This window comes from Emys orbicularis, chromosome 14 (assembly GCF_028017835.1).
Source record: "Emys orbicularis isolate rEmyOrb1 chromosome 14, rEmyOrb1.hap1, whole genome shotgun sequence".
NCBI classification, from domain to species: Eukaryota; Metazoa; Chordata; order Testudines; family Emydidae; genus Emys; species Emys orbicularis.
The window spans coordinates 45330559-45343868 of record NC_088696.1 but is presented as its reverse complement, the minus strand read 5'-3'; the positions used below and the strand labels follow the sequence as shown (position 1 = coordinate 45343868).

Genomic DNA, 13310 nt, shown 5'->3' with positions numbered 1-13310 from the left:
TGCAGAAAAACCTGAGTGTCTCTGGATGAAGTTGAGAAGTGTGAGCAACAAGGGTGATGTGGTGGTCGGAGTCTGCTATAGACCACCAGACCAGGGGGATGAGGTGGACGAGGCTTTCTTCTGGCAACTAGCAGAAGTTGCTAGATCGCAGGCCCTGGTTCTCATGGGAGACTTTAATCACCCTGATATCTGCTGGGAGAGCAATACAGCGGTGCACAGACAATCCAGGAAGTTTTTGGAAAGTGTAGGGGACAATTTCCTGGTGCAAGTGCTGGAGGAACCAACTAGGGGCAGAGCTTTTCTTGACCTGCTGCTCACAAACAGGGAAGAATTAGTAGGGGAAGCAAAAGTGGATGGGAACCTGGGAGGCAGTGACCATGAGATGGTCGAGTTCAGGATCCTGACACAAGGAAGAAAGGAGAGCAGCAGAATACGGACCCTGGACTTCAGAAAAGCAGACTTTGACTCCCTCAGGGAACAGATGGGCAGGATCCCCTGGGAGAATAACATGAAGGGCAAAGGGGTCCAGGAGAGCTGGCTGTATTTTAAAGAATCCTTATTGCGGTTGCAGGAACAAACCATCCCGATGTGTAGAAAGAATAGTAAATATGGCAGGCGACCAGCTTGGCTAAACAGTGAAATCCTTGCTGATCTTAAACGCAAAGAAGAAGCTTACAAGAAGTGGAAGATTGGACAAATGACCAGGGAGGAGTATAAAAATATTGCTCAGGCATGCAGGAGTGAAATCAGGAAGGCCAAATCACACTTGGAGTTGCAGCTAGCAAGAGATGTTAAGAGTAACAAGAAGAGTTTCTTCAGGTATGTTAGCAACAAGAAGAAAGTCAAGGAAAGTGTGGGCCCCTTACTGAATGAGGGAGGCAACCTAGTGACCGAGGATGTGGAAAAAGCTAATGTACTCAATGCTTTTTTTGCCTCTGTCTTCACAAACAAGGTCAGCTCCCAGACTGCTGCACTGGGCAGCACAATATGGGGAGAAGGTGACCAGCCCTCTGTGGAGAAAGAAGTGGTTCGGGACTATTTAGAAAAATTGGACGTGCACAAGTCCATGGGGCCGGATGCGCTGCATCCGAGGGTGCTAAAGGAGTTGGCGGATGAGATTGCAGAGCCATTAGCCATTATTTTTGAAAACTCATGGCGATCGGGGGAGGTCCCGGATGACTGGAAAAAGGCTAATGTAGTGCCCATCTTTAAAAAAGGGAAGAAGGAGGATCCGGGGAACTACAGGCCAGTCAGCCTCACCTGATTGATTCCAGCACTGATGCAGCGAGACTGGGATCTTTGGTTTCTCAACAAAATACAGACTTGACAAACATTCTCTCTGTCTAATTGTTTGGGACATGTCTGCGGTTCATTGTGCAAAGTGGCGCCATCACACTCATATGGAATGGCACGCATGTGTCATCCACAATGACAGGCCTGCAATTCATGTTTTCTACCCTTGGGCCCAAGGTTAGGAGTGGCCCTGGCTGTTTTGCCAGCCAGGGCAGAAAATGTTTCCAATATTTTTGGCCCCACCTACTCCCGAGAAACCAAGCATGCACATAAGCACACACACACACACACACACAAAGAGCCAGCCAGTTGGACGGGAGCCGGAAAAAAAAAAAGCTGAGCTGCAGAGCAGTTTTGCGCCCCCTGGAAGTTACTGCCCTGCTTGCCCACATCTAGAACCAGATGTTCCCGCCTGAGGTACCTGAATGTTCAGCTCTCTAGATGGCTCAGTAACAGCATAGCAGGGTTAAATGGATCTCCCACCTGCATCAGAGACCAGCAGAGGAGAAAGGCTCAAGAAATGGGTTGTAATTCAGCTCAGGTTGTTTATTGGTGTGTCATGTACAGGTAACACTGCCGGCACCTCTATGATCTAATCACACCTGGCAAGCTCATCTCTCACCAGGGATAGATTTGTCCATCCCAGCCCACGAAGGAACCATTCTCCTTCTCAGAGAGCATGGAAAGCATCTTCAGGATTGCTTGAGTGGTTTGCTCCACGGTCTGTGGGGCCTGTAGGGTTAAAGTGATGCTGTTAGGTAGGGCAAAACAGCATCTTTCAGGCCATTCTTACTGTGACATCCTGGCACCCCAATATTCACCACTGTCATGTAATTAGGATGTTTTGTACTAAGTATGCCTTGTGAGGTATCATTCTAAAAGTCTTGATCTGCTAGATATTAATATCTCGTTGGAGTGTATGTGCTATCGTCGTTGGTGAAGTTATGAAGTTTGGCTGTGTATGTGTTACTGAAACATGTTCTGAGGTTGAAAACACCCACAAGCAGCCTTTCTGATGCAATAGTAAAAAGGCCCAACAATGTTAATGGCTTACTGAAGAAATGCACACAAGCACAAGGATTACCCCAAGAACTGTGAACTGTGAACAATAGAAACCTGTCATAGACAGCACTACATAATGGGAACTGTTTGACCCAGGTCACAGCAAAAGAGCTTTCCAGCAAGTGGGAAGATGATATAAAAGGGGAAAAGTGAGATCATGATGGGACCTCATTCTCCCAACAACAACACACCTGGAAACACCTGAGGGGCAAGGACTGAACAGGGAGGAAATGATGGTCTCAGGCTAGAGGGATTGCTAGCCTGTGTATGAAAACGTGGGAAACCCAAGCGGCAAAGCCAAGGCAGCTTGTGCTTTAGGAATCTGCCAACCTGTTTATCACTCAGGGTGAGAATTTGCTAATTCATATCCTACCTATCTAGTATGTTAAGCTCAGTTTGCGATTTTGTTTATTTACTAGGTAATCTGTTTTGATCTGTTTGTTATCACTTATAATCTCTTAAAATCTATCCTTTTATAGTTAATAAACTTATTTTATATGTACTCCAAACCAGTGTGCATTTGACTAAGGTGTCTGGGGAAAATCTCAGCTTGGTTTCCACAAGTGTGCATTGTCCTCTTCACATTGAGGGAGAGGCGGACCGGGTGTTAAACCCATATACTGGCCAGATTTGACCAGGACAGGGTGGTGCTGCTCTGGGAGGCTGGGAGGCTGGTGGTTAGAGAGCCCTGCATGTAACTGCCGCTGGGTGTGTCCCTACCTGTGTGAATGCTGGTGAAAGTGCAGGCTGGAGGGCTTTGCAACTTGTCACAGCAGCACAGTGTGAAAGGGAGCCCAGGCTGGTGGGTCAGAGGCTCAGTGGTACCCCAGTTCCAGGTGGCACCCCGGGGGGAACCCATTACAGTTACTATGTTCCTAGCAGTGGGTGTATTCAGGACCAAGTCTCCTCCCTCAACATCTCATCATATTAGCTTCAGTAGGGTCTTCAGGGTAAGTTGTCTTTGCAGATATTTGTACAATGCCTAGTACAATGGAGCTGTGGGCTCTGTGCTACAAAATACACGAATAAATAATAATGTACTAAAATGAGAGTTGATGTTCCTCACACTTGTGCATTTATATCTCATCAAAACCCCATAGCTGTCAATGGGAATCTTTCCATTGGCCTCAATGGGGTTTGGATCAGTCCCGTAGAATCATCCCAAAGCATTAAAGGCCTTTGCAGGAAAGCAGTATGAATAATTTTGTATACACTATTTATGGATCACTTCTGGCATGGAACATGGCAATGCTTAACTACGTACAGTAAGAATACTCGGTCACACCTGGGCAAAGAGGGGGTACAATGTTAGCATTCTGATGTGGTAGTTATTAATACCTACTTTACACTGGTACAAATGTGCAAGGTGCAGGGCAGTGGCAAATCAGGCCCACTCTATCCAGATTAAACTGCAGGGGGAGTTTAGCTCAGCTGAATGTACTTCCCCCCACATTGGACTTTGGCCAGGACATTGCATTTATAGAAATCAGTGGGAGTTAGGTACCCAAATACCTCTGAGGATCTGGGCCATTGTGGCCCACCCCCTGGCTCTTGCACACTGTGCTGTGGGTTGTTTAGAGGAGAGAGGGGGAAACTGGGCTTTGCAGGGGAATGCAGGGGTCAGGAGCTGGGGGAAACAGGCCAGTATGCTTTGTCTGCTTTGTGCTGCTCCCAAGTGGGGTAACGCAGGCAGAGTGTACTGGTGAATCTGGCCATCAGAAGTAAAATGACCAGAAGATATCATGTGGGTACATATCTTCAAATCATAGAAATCTCATCACAGGGTGACTTTCTCTGGGTTTATGTTTATATAGGAAAATTCTAGTAATTTAACAAACCAAACAAAATTCCCAAATAAAAGCCACGTTAAACTGGAGATACTGTTATGATTATAGTAACTTAAAGTTTAACCATAATTTTTATTTCCTGGGTTTGTAATGTTTGTTTTGGGGATAATTACAACATCCCTGGAATGGTTTACCCGTATAGTATTGATACGTATTCCAGTCTTCACTCCAGTTTAACATAGTTGTGATCTGGGTATACAGATGAGTCTGTGGCAGAACCAAGACTGTAAGGCCTCCCTGATGTGCTGTGGATGGAAGTGGCCAGTCACCCTAACCAAGGGATTGTAAATGTGTTATGACCCCTACCTTTTCTGTTCCCATTCTGGTTTTCACCCAGCCAGGGTGGATAGAAGTGCACAGAATCCCATAGTCTTTGTACTCCAAGGACTGGCACCTGGTGATCATGTTCAGAGCAGCCTGTGGGTGGGACACACGGTGAGCAGAGATAAGAGCACAGGACAGAGGGACATCTTCCCTACAGGACATGACCCCCGATCCCACAGTACTGATATGCAAGGGTGGAGGGGGTGTCATCTGGGCTGACAGGGGAGGAGATAAATAGCACTGGGTGGAATGTGAGGAGCTTCATACATAAGCAGTACTGCTGAACTAAAGGGCAGCTCCCACTTCACTCAGTGGACAAACCCAGCTCAGCTGCTCGGGGCGACAGATAAGGTTGCCAACTCTCACTGAAGCTATTCTGGGAGATTTCCCCTCCCCCCCCCACATAACATGATGTCATTTTCTTAAAATATCCCATTAAAATCTCCTGGATTGCTTTCAATAGTCACTGGAAGATCGATGCTGATTCTGGGAGACTCCAGGCCCATCCTGGAGGGTTGGCAACTCTAGCAACAGATCAAAAGAAAACTGCCCACCTCACAATAAATCTTCAATCTTTGCTGCCCCTGCGTAAAGGGTACAAGACTGTGAGATACCAAATCCCAGAAATCTCTGGTTTTATCCTTTTATAGGCTGGAATGCTCAGCCAAGCAGAAACCAGGAGACCCAATCCTGATAAAACGAAAGGTGGAATATCCTTGGCCAAGCTCAGCTATTGGCATTGGCTGTAGCTGCACCTTGAGATTCTACACAGCTGAGACTCATCAAGGGATTCAGTACACAAGGAACAGATGGCACCAGCAGCTGGTTCCAAACCCAGCTGAATTCCTGTGACCCTTGTAGCAATAACATTCCCGGCCGTCTCAGAGTAGGGAGAGGATCCCACTGAACACAACCCTCCTCACTGCCCAATGGCGACCAAAGCTGGATGAGCTTGGAAGCTGGTAATACGTCCGGATCTCTGATTTGTTGTTAAAGAGTAATTCTGGCTAAAGGTTGACTATAAAGGGGGAGATGCAGGGACACATGCACTGTTTCCTTAAATCTGTAGCAAGAAGCCAGGTAGAAGGGGGCTAATGGGGCAGGAGCTCTGCAGGGAAGCTGGCAGGGGAGACCGAGGTGTTTAGAAGGAACAGCAGAGGAGGCACGTGTGTTGATACAAGGTAGGGGCTAGTTATGCTGGAAGGGAGTGAGAGGGGTCCCATATGGTACCTTGCTGCAGCGGTAGCTGGGCATTTGCTCGAATTCCCACAGTGGAACTACTTCAATGGAACTAGCGATGCTGGACATGTTGAGAATGGCGGCCTTGCTGCAGCTCAGCCCTGTCTGGGTACTCTGCTGGGCAGCCTTCTTCAGCAAAGGCAGGAACTCCTGAGGGAGATACTGATGACTGTGTTACGACAGGGGTGACACCGCTGTTCCAGGGAAGGACCCTATCAGTGATGTTAAGGTCAGGGAGAGGGAGGCTCTGAAGATGGAGTTTGTGATTCAGGTAGCTTGGTGCATCCCATAGTTCTTGGGCATATGATGACTGGGAAACCCTTCTATGGGTCAGAGTGTGCTCTCCCTGAAGGGAGCCTGCTCTGCTCCTTCCGAGAGGTGAGTCCTGCTGCAGGCATTAACCCTGCACAATCCTTGTGCTCCTAGAACACATGGTCTGGGCCTGTGCCCAGCCTCCGGGTAGGAGCATTTTTTAATATGGAGATATATCTATCTCATAGAACTGGAAGGGACCTTGAAAGGTCATTGAGTCCAGTTCCCTGCCTTCACAGCAGGACCAAGTACCGTCCCTGACAGATTTTTGCCCCAGATCCCTAAATGGCCCCCTCAAGGATTGAACTCACAAGCCTGGGTTTAGCAGGCCAATGCTCAAACCACATGGGGAAGGGGCTCCTTGGCAGGGCACAATCTGGCCCTCACCCTTATGGCTGCATGGCCCTCTGGTATAGCTTTTGAATCAGAAGAGAACATGTGATTATACTGTCTGAAGCACCAGAGGATAACAACCTACTACTGCGACCAGCTAGTGGAGTTATTTCATTAGCCCAAGTGGTAGAAGACTGCGCTTTGGTGCTCAAGGTTCAAATCTTGCTGGTGGCCAGTGTTAGGGGATGTTAGAGAGTCTCTCTTGAGTCTGAAACTGCAGACCACCTTGTTTTTAAAAAGTGAGTCAAAAATTTGCCCGAGCCAAGAGTCTCAGCTCGTTCCAGGGCAGTCTTTGCTCAGTGTCAGAGGAGTTTCCTGGCTGTCAGGTGTGTTCTTACCTGGCTCACCAGCAGGGGCCCAACTGTGTTAGTTAGGTATACAATTTCCATGGTCTCAGCGTTCTCATTCTCCATGGTGGTCACCCGTGCAATGCCAGCGTTGTTTATCAGGAGATTCAGTCCATGTCCTTGCACATGCTCCTCCACTCTCTGCACAGCTGCCTTTATGCTGTTTGGATCTGTGACATCTACAGACAGCACAGGGGATTCAGAAACATCCTTCCTATAGCAGCTCTGCCCTGTCTATCAGCTCTACCAGCCCATTTAGCTGTTGACACTGTCTTCAGTCGGCGAATGAAAGCAGCCTCGCTAACTCGCTTGCATCTCCCTCAAGCCCATCTGGGAACTCTCCCACGCTGCCTCTGATTCCAGGGGCAGGAGGAAATCCCTTGAAATTTGTCAAAAAATATGCTTAATCTCTTTGAACTGAATCCAGGAGAGCACCTTCCCTCTTATCCCGTGGAAGCTTACTTTACGTAAGAACCTTCGGTGAGGGACCTTTTCAAAGGCTTTCTGAAAATCTAAGTACACTATATCCACTGGATCCCCTTGGTCCACATGCTTGTTGACCCCCTCAAAGTATTCTAGTAGATTGGTGAGGCATGATTTCCCTTTACTAAAACCATGTTGATTCTTCCTCAACAAATTATGTTCATCTATATGTCTGACAATATTGTTCTTTATTATAGTTTCAACCAGTTTGCCTGGTACTGAAGTCAGGCTTACAGGCCTGTAATTGCCGGGATGACCTCTGGAGCCCTTTTTAAAAATTGGCGTCACATTAGCTATCCTCCAGTCATCTGGTACAGAAGCTGATTTAAATGATAGGTTACAGACTACATTTGTTAGTTCTGCAATTTCACATTTGAGTTCCTTCAGAACTCTTGGGTGAATACTACCTGGTCCTGGTGACTTATTGCTGTTTAATTTATCAATTTGTTCCAAAACCTCCTCTAATGACACCTCAATCTGGGACAGTTCCTCAGATCTGTCACCTAAAAAGAATGGCTCAGGTTTGGGAATCTCCCTCACATCCTCAGCTGTGAAGACCGATGCAAAGAATTCATTTAGTTTCTCAGCAATGGTCTTATCATCCTTGAATACTCCTTTAGCACCTCGATCGTCCAGCGGCCCCACTGGTTGTTTAGCAGGCTTCCTGCTTCTGATGTACTTAAAAATGTTTTGCTATTACTTTTTGAGTGTTTGGCTAACTGTTCCTCAAATTCTTTTTTGGCCTTCCTAATTGTATTTTTACACTTCATTTGCCAGTGTTTATGCTCCTTTCTATTTTCCTCCTAGGATTTAACTTCCACTTTTTAAAGGATGCCTTTTTACCTCTCACTGCTTCTTTTACTTTGTTGTTTAGCCATGGTGGCTCTTTTTTGGTTCTCTTACTATGTTTTTTAATTTGGGGTGTACATTTAAATTGAGCCTCTATTATGGTGTCTTTAAAAAGTTTCCATGCAGCTTGCAGAGATTTCACTTTTGGCGCTGTACCCTTTAATTTCTGTTTAACTAATCGCCTCATTTTTGTGTAGTTCCCCTTTCTGAAATTAAATGCTACAGTGTTGGGCCACTGTGGTGTTTTTCCTGCCACAAGGATATTAAATTTAATTATATTATGATCACTATTACCAAGCAGGTCAGCTATATTCACCTCTTGGACCAGATCCTGGGCTACACTTGGGACTAAATCAAGAATTGCCTCTCCTCTAGTGGGTTCCAGGACCAGCTGCTCCAAGAAGCAGTCATTTAAGGTGTCAAGAAACTTTATCTCTGCATCCCATCCTGAGGTGACATGTACGCAGTCAATATGGGGATAACTGAAATCCCCATTATTATTATTGAGTTTTTTATTTTAATAGCCTCTCTAATCTCCCTGAGCATTTCACAGTCACTATCACCATCCTGGTCAGATGGTCGGTAATATATCCCCACCCCTATATTCTTATTATTAGAGCATGGAATTTCTATCCATAGAGATTCTATGGTACAGTTTGATTCATTTACGATTTTTATTTCATTTGATTCTTCGCTTTCTTTCACATATAATGCCACTCCCTCACCAGCACGACCTGTTCTGTCCATCCAATATATTTTGTACCCTGGCATTACTGTATCCCATTGATTATCCTCATTCCACCAAGTTTCTGTGATGCCCTGAACTGAGGCTGAGTGGCCTCCCTCCGAGTGGGAGAGCAAGGGACCCCTACACGCCCCTTGGAGGGCCGAGCCTAGATCGCCCCGCCCCCCTGACCGGAAGGACCGGGGTGTGGCCGGAAGTATAAAAGGCCGGCCCTGCAGCACAGCTGGGGGAGTGCCTGCAACGGAGGAGGACGCTCGGCCTGTTCTCCAGAGGCCCCGAGAGGAGCCTGCACCTGGCTGTTCCCGATCCCCAGGCGTGGACGAGGTCTGGCCTGGAGTACCCGCTGCGATTTACTCCGAGGAGCTGGAAGAGGCCTGGAGGCCGCAGGTATCAAACCCTGGGGAGGCAGGAAGTAGCCCAGGGGCAGCCACGGAGCAGCCGGCTGCAGAGCCCGGCGTGGCTCAATCGGCGTGTTGCGGCCGGATCCCTGCTGACACAGGGGCAGCCAATCCTGCCCCTGCCAGGGCCCTGGGCTGGGACGCGGTGGAGTAGGGTGGGCCTGCGTCCCCTTGCTGCCCACCCCGGGTGGCTGACCACCCACACGGTGCAAGGAGGCTCTAGCCCAGGACGGGAGCTCCCTTATCACTCACCTGGAGAGCCCTGCCCAGGCTAACGCCAGCCCTCTAAAGACCTCTAAAGACTGTTTGCTCACTGGCTGCCTGGGTTCCACCCAGGCCAAGGCCCGCCTTTAAAGACTGGTTATTTGTGGACTACTTGAGCTACCCCAGCCCAGGCCGAAGCCTGGTAGTGACAGTTGATCGCCCAGCCCTATTGTGGGCTCCCGGCTACCCTGCAGACTCTGGTCCGGACCAGACTGGGGCCAGCCGGAGTGGCCTCCCTCTGAGCGGGAGAGCGAGGGACCCCGACATGCCTATTATATCAATATTCTCATTTAATACAAGGCACTCTAGTTCACCCATTTTATTATTTAGACTCCTAGCATTGTTATATGAGTACTTTAAAAACGTGTACCCTTTTATCTGTCTGCCATTACACAATGTAATTGAATGGGACTCTTTTTTATTTGATTGTTTCTGATCAAACCCTGCCTGTATTTTATCATTTTCCATCCTCTCGTCTCCACTAGGACATAGAGATTCTCTATTAATAGATCCTCCCCTAAGGGATGTCCAAACCATGTTCTTCTTTGCACCTGTCGGCTTTTCCCCAGCCCTTAGTTTAAAACTTCTCTACAACCTTTTTAATGTTAAGTGCCAGCAATCTGGTTCCATTTTGGTTTAGGTGGAGCCCATCCTTCTTGTATAGGCTCCTCCTTTCCCAACAGTTTCCCCAGTTCCTAATAAATCTAAACCTCTCCTCCCTACACCATCGTCTCATCCACGCATTGAGACCCTGCAGTTCTGCCTGGCTAACTGGCCTTGTGTGTGGAACTGGGAGCATCTCAGAGAATACTACCATGGAGGTCCTGGACTTCAATCTCTTACCTAGCAGCCTAAATTTGGCCTCCAGGACCTCTCTCCTATCCTTCCCTATGTCATTGGTACCTACATGTACCATGACCACCGGCTCCTCCCCAGCACTACACATAAGTCTATCTAGATGTCTTGAGAGATCCACAACCTTCACACCAGGCAGACAAGTCACCATACGGTTCTCCCGGTCATCGCAAACCCAGCTCTCTATGTTTCTAATGATCAAATCACCCATTACTAATACCTGTCTCATTCTAATACCTGTAGTTCCCTCCCCCAGAGAGGTATCCTCAGTGTGAGAGGATACCACAACATCATCTGGAAGGAGGGTCCCAACTATGGGATTGTTTCCCTCTGCTCCAGTTGGATGTTCTCCTTCCCTGGGACTTTCATCCTCCTCAATAGCACAGAGGCTGCCAGACCAGGGGTGGGTCTGTTCTACTGTGTCCCAGAAAGTCTCATCTGTGTACCTCTCTGTCTCCCTCAGCTTCTCCAGTTCAGCCACTCTGGTCTCCAAAGCCCGTACACGGTCTCTGAGGGCCAAGAGCTCCTTGCACCAAATGCACACATACGCCACCTGCCCACAGGGCAGGTAATCATACATGCTGCATTGGGTGCAATAAACTGGGTAGCCCCCACTCTGTTGCTGGACTTCTGCCTGCATTGTCTTTTTAGTCCTGCAGCTGGTTCCTTTGTTGTTGTTTTGTTTATATCAAGGGGGTGGTTTTGGCTTTTAAGTTTAAAGAATGTTGAATTCTAGCCCCTGCTCATGCTCCCCCTGGAGAACTCCCTCACAAAACTCCCCTGTTAACTGCTCCTGTTCGCTAGCTCCTCTGGTCACTTAGAAGCAGGCTTTTTAAAGCCCTGGTCTCCCTGAGTAGCCCTGAGTAGCCCCACCCCCTAGTTAAGGGTTGATGGGTGCTAAAAGGCTTAGGGATCACAGCCTCCTTAAGAAACTCTCAGCCTTGCCTAGCAGGCCGCTAGGCTCAGCACACACATGGTCAGCACACGGTCCCCCAAACAAACAAACATAGCACACGATATATTTCAGTCAAGCAGCAAGCACACCACAAACACAAGCATCATCATCATGTTTTTTCTGGATCCAAATAGAAACCCACAGCTTTCAATCTAATGTGGCTTTTATTTTAGATCCTGGAAACCCATAAGTAAGAATCAAAGTTCCCATGAGAGAGCACAAGCTGCTGAACCTCTGAGAACAAAACGGCTGCTGGCTCTGCATGCAGGGAGAGATTATTGGAATTTGCGGGCTAGGAAACTGCAAACAAGGTGCAGCAGTTGCACAGGGACACATGCCACAGGTGCCATGGGGGCATTGCAAGATTTGGTAGGAGATGAAATATCAGTCCCTTGGGCACACTTAATGGAGACTTAGTGGATAAGGCATAGAACCCGCACTGGGTTTGTACCTTCAGCACTAAAATCATGGGTCTCTTCCACTTGAGTTAAGAGTAACTCTATTAGCGGTCAGCCATTACAGCAGGGCAGAGTGGGTGTGACATGCTCCACTCTGAACTGTTAGTGCTTCACAACCACGCACAAGTGTGGCACCACATTGTACCACCCATGGAGAATTGGGCCCCTCATCTTCCTCCCAAGCCCACCCCTGTCTGAATGAGTAGATGCAGAGATGGCTACATACCCAGCTGCAGCACCACCAGGTTTGGATGCTTCAATGTCAGCTCCATTACCTCCTGGAAAGAGAAACATTTTCACTTGGTTAGAAAAATCCTGGAAGATGATCAGTATGTAGGATGGCTTTGACCTCAGCTGTGCAGTACCTGGAATTGGGTGAAACCTTCAAGGAAGGTGCTGGTGACTGAGCGGGGAGCAGCCAATTCCTGGAACTCCCCTGTCCCACAACAAGTGGCATGTGGGTGAGTGAACCAGATACCTCAGAGAGGCTCCTCTGCAGCCTTGTGCAGTGGGGATGGGGTGTCACAAGAGACCCGGTTACAAAATTCCACCACATAAGAACATAAGAACGGCCATATTGGGTCAAACCAAAGGTCCATCTAGCCCAGTGTCCTGTCTTCCGACAGTGGCCAATGCCAGGTGCTCCAGAGGGAATGAACAGAACAGGTAATCATCAAGTGATCCATCCCCTGTCTCCCATTCCCAGCCACTGGCAAACAAATGTAGAAATGTAGGGGGCCTGGGTGATTTCTCTGTCCTGTCTCTGACAGAGTCAGCCCTCTCTAGATACCTTTAGGGCATGGGGTTTATCACAGGCCACAGTGGAACATTTTATAACAAGCCCCTTGTTAAAATATTGGTAGCATCTTGCCTCTCTATTCCTGAGCTGAGACACACTAGTGTTTGAGTTTTACAGTGAGCTCTGGGTTTCTCATTTGAGCCTCTCAAATGCTTTTATAGGGAACCCACTCCTTATCTTATCCCATCTTTGCAGCCTGTACTGCAGGGAAACCCAATTCTCAGGCTGTTTCTGGGCCATCAGTTGCCCAAACCTTCCTGTAAAGACCAGATTTCATCCTCACCTTGCTTTGGGATCCATCCAGCTCCCTGGTGGTGGCAAAGATCCATTCTGGTGGATTTGGTAGCTCTAGAAATCGCTTCACGAGTCCCAGGCCAATTCCTCGATTGGATCCAGTCACCAGAACACTCCCGACAGTGAACTCTGCCATCGTCACTAAGCTGCAGCTTCCAGCCACCTGCTCTCCCTCTGCAGCTCAGCCTAAATAATGATGCTTGGGCTCCTCCTAACACCAGTGTTGGATCTAGAGTCAAGCCTCTTGATTAAAAGTTATGTAGTGTTGGCAGTTCAGGGATTTGAATAACTCCACCCTTACTCAGACACCTTGATTACAAAAGTGAAACCAATTAAACAATACTAGGTATGATTGGTTCGGTCACAGAGATCCCTTTGAGACTGTCACCTGAT

The 13310-nt window shown here is 47.9% G+C and overlaps 1 protein-coding gene across 1 annotated transcript; it reads right to left on the bottom strand.

The window, feature by feature from the left end:
• Window positions 1–1834: 1834 nt before the first annotated feature.
• Window positions 1835–13074, bottom strand: LOC135888794 (C-signal-like). Its single transcript, XM_065416579.1, has 6 exons — window positions 12907–13074; window positions 12051–12102; window positions 6809–6996; window positions 5757–5915; window positions 4509–4619; window positions 1835–2025 (listed from the first exon to the last, which is right to left on the bottom strand). The coding sequence occupies exons 1-6, from the start codon at window positions 13051–13053 to the stop codon at window positions 1912–1914; spliced, it is 771 nt and encodes a 256-aa protein (XP_065272651.1). The 5' UTR covers window positions 13054–13074; the 3' UTR covers window positions 1835–1911.
• Window positions 13075–13310: the final 236 nt, after the last annotated feature.

Excerpts from the sequence above, each read along its gene's own strand:
- LOC135888794 (XM_065416579.1), bottom strand. The coding sequence starts at position 13,053 with ATGGCAGAGTTCACTGTCGGGAGTGTTCTGGTGACTGGATCCAATCGA. Across the intron at positions 5,916-6,808 it reads GGCCCCTGCTGGTGAGCCAG|GAGTTCCTGCCTTTGCTGAA; the intron begins GTAAGAACACAC and ends TATCTCCCTCAG. Across the intron at positions 4,620-5,756 it reads CCAGCTACCGCTGCAGCAAG|GCTGCTCTGAACATGATCAC; the intron begins GTACCATATGGG and ends TCCCACCCACAG.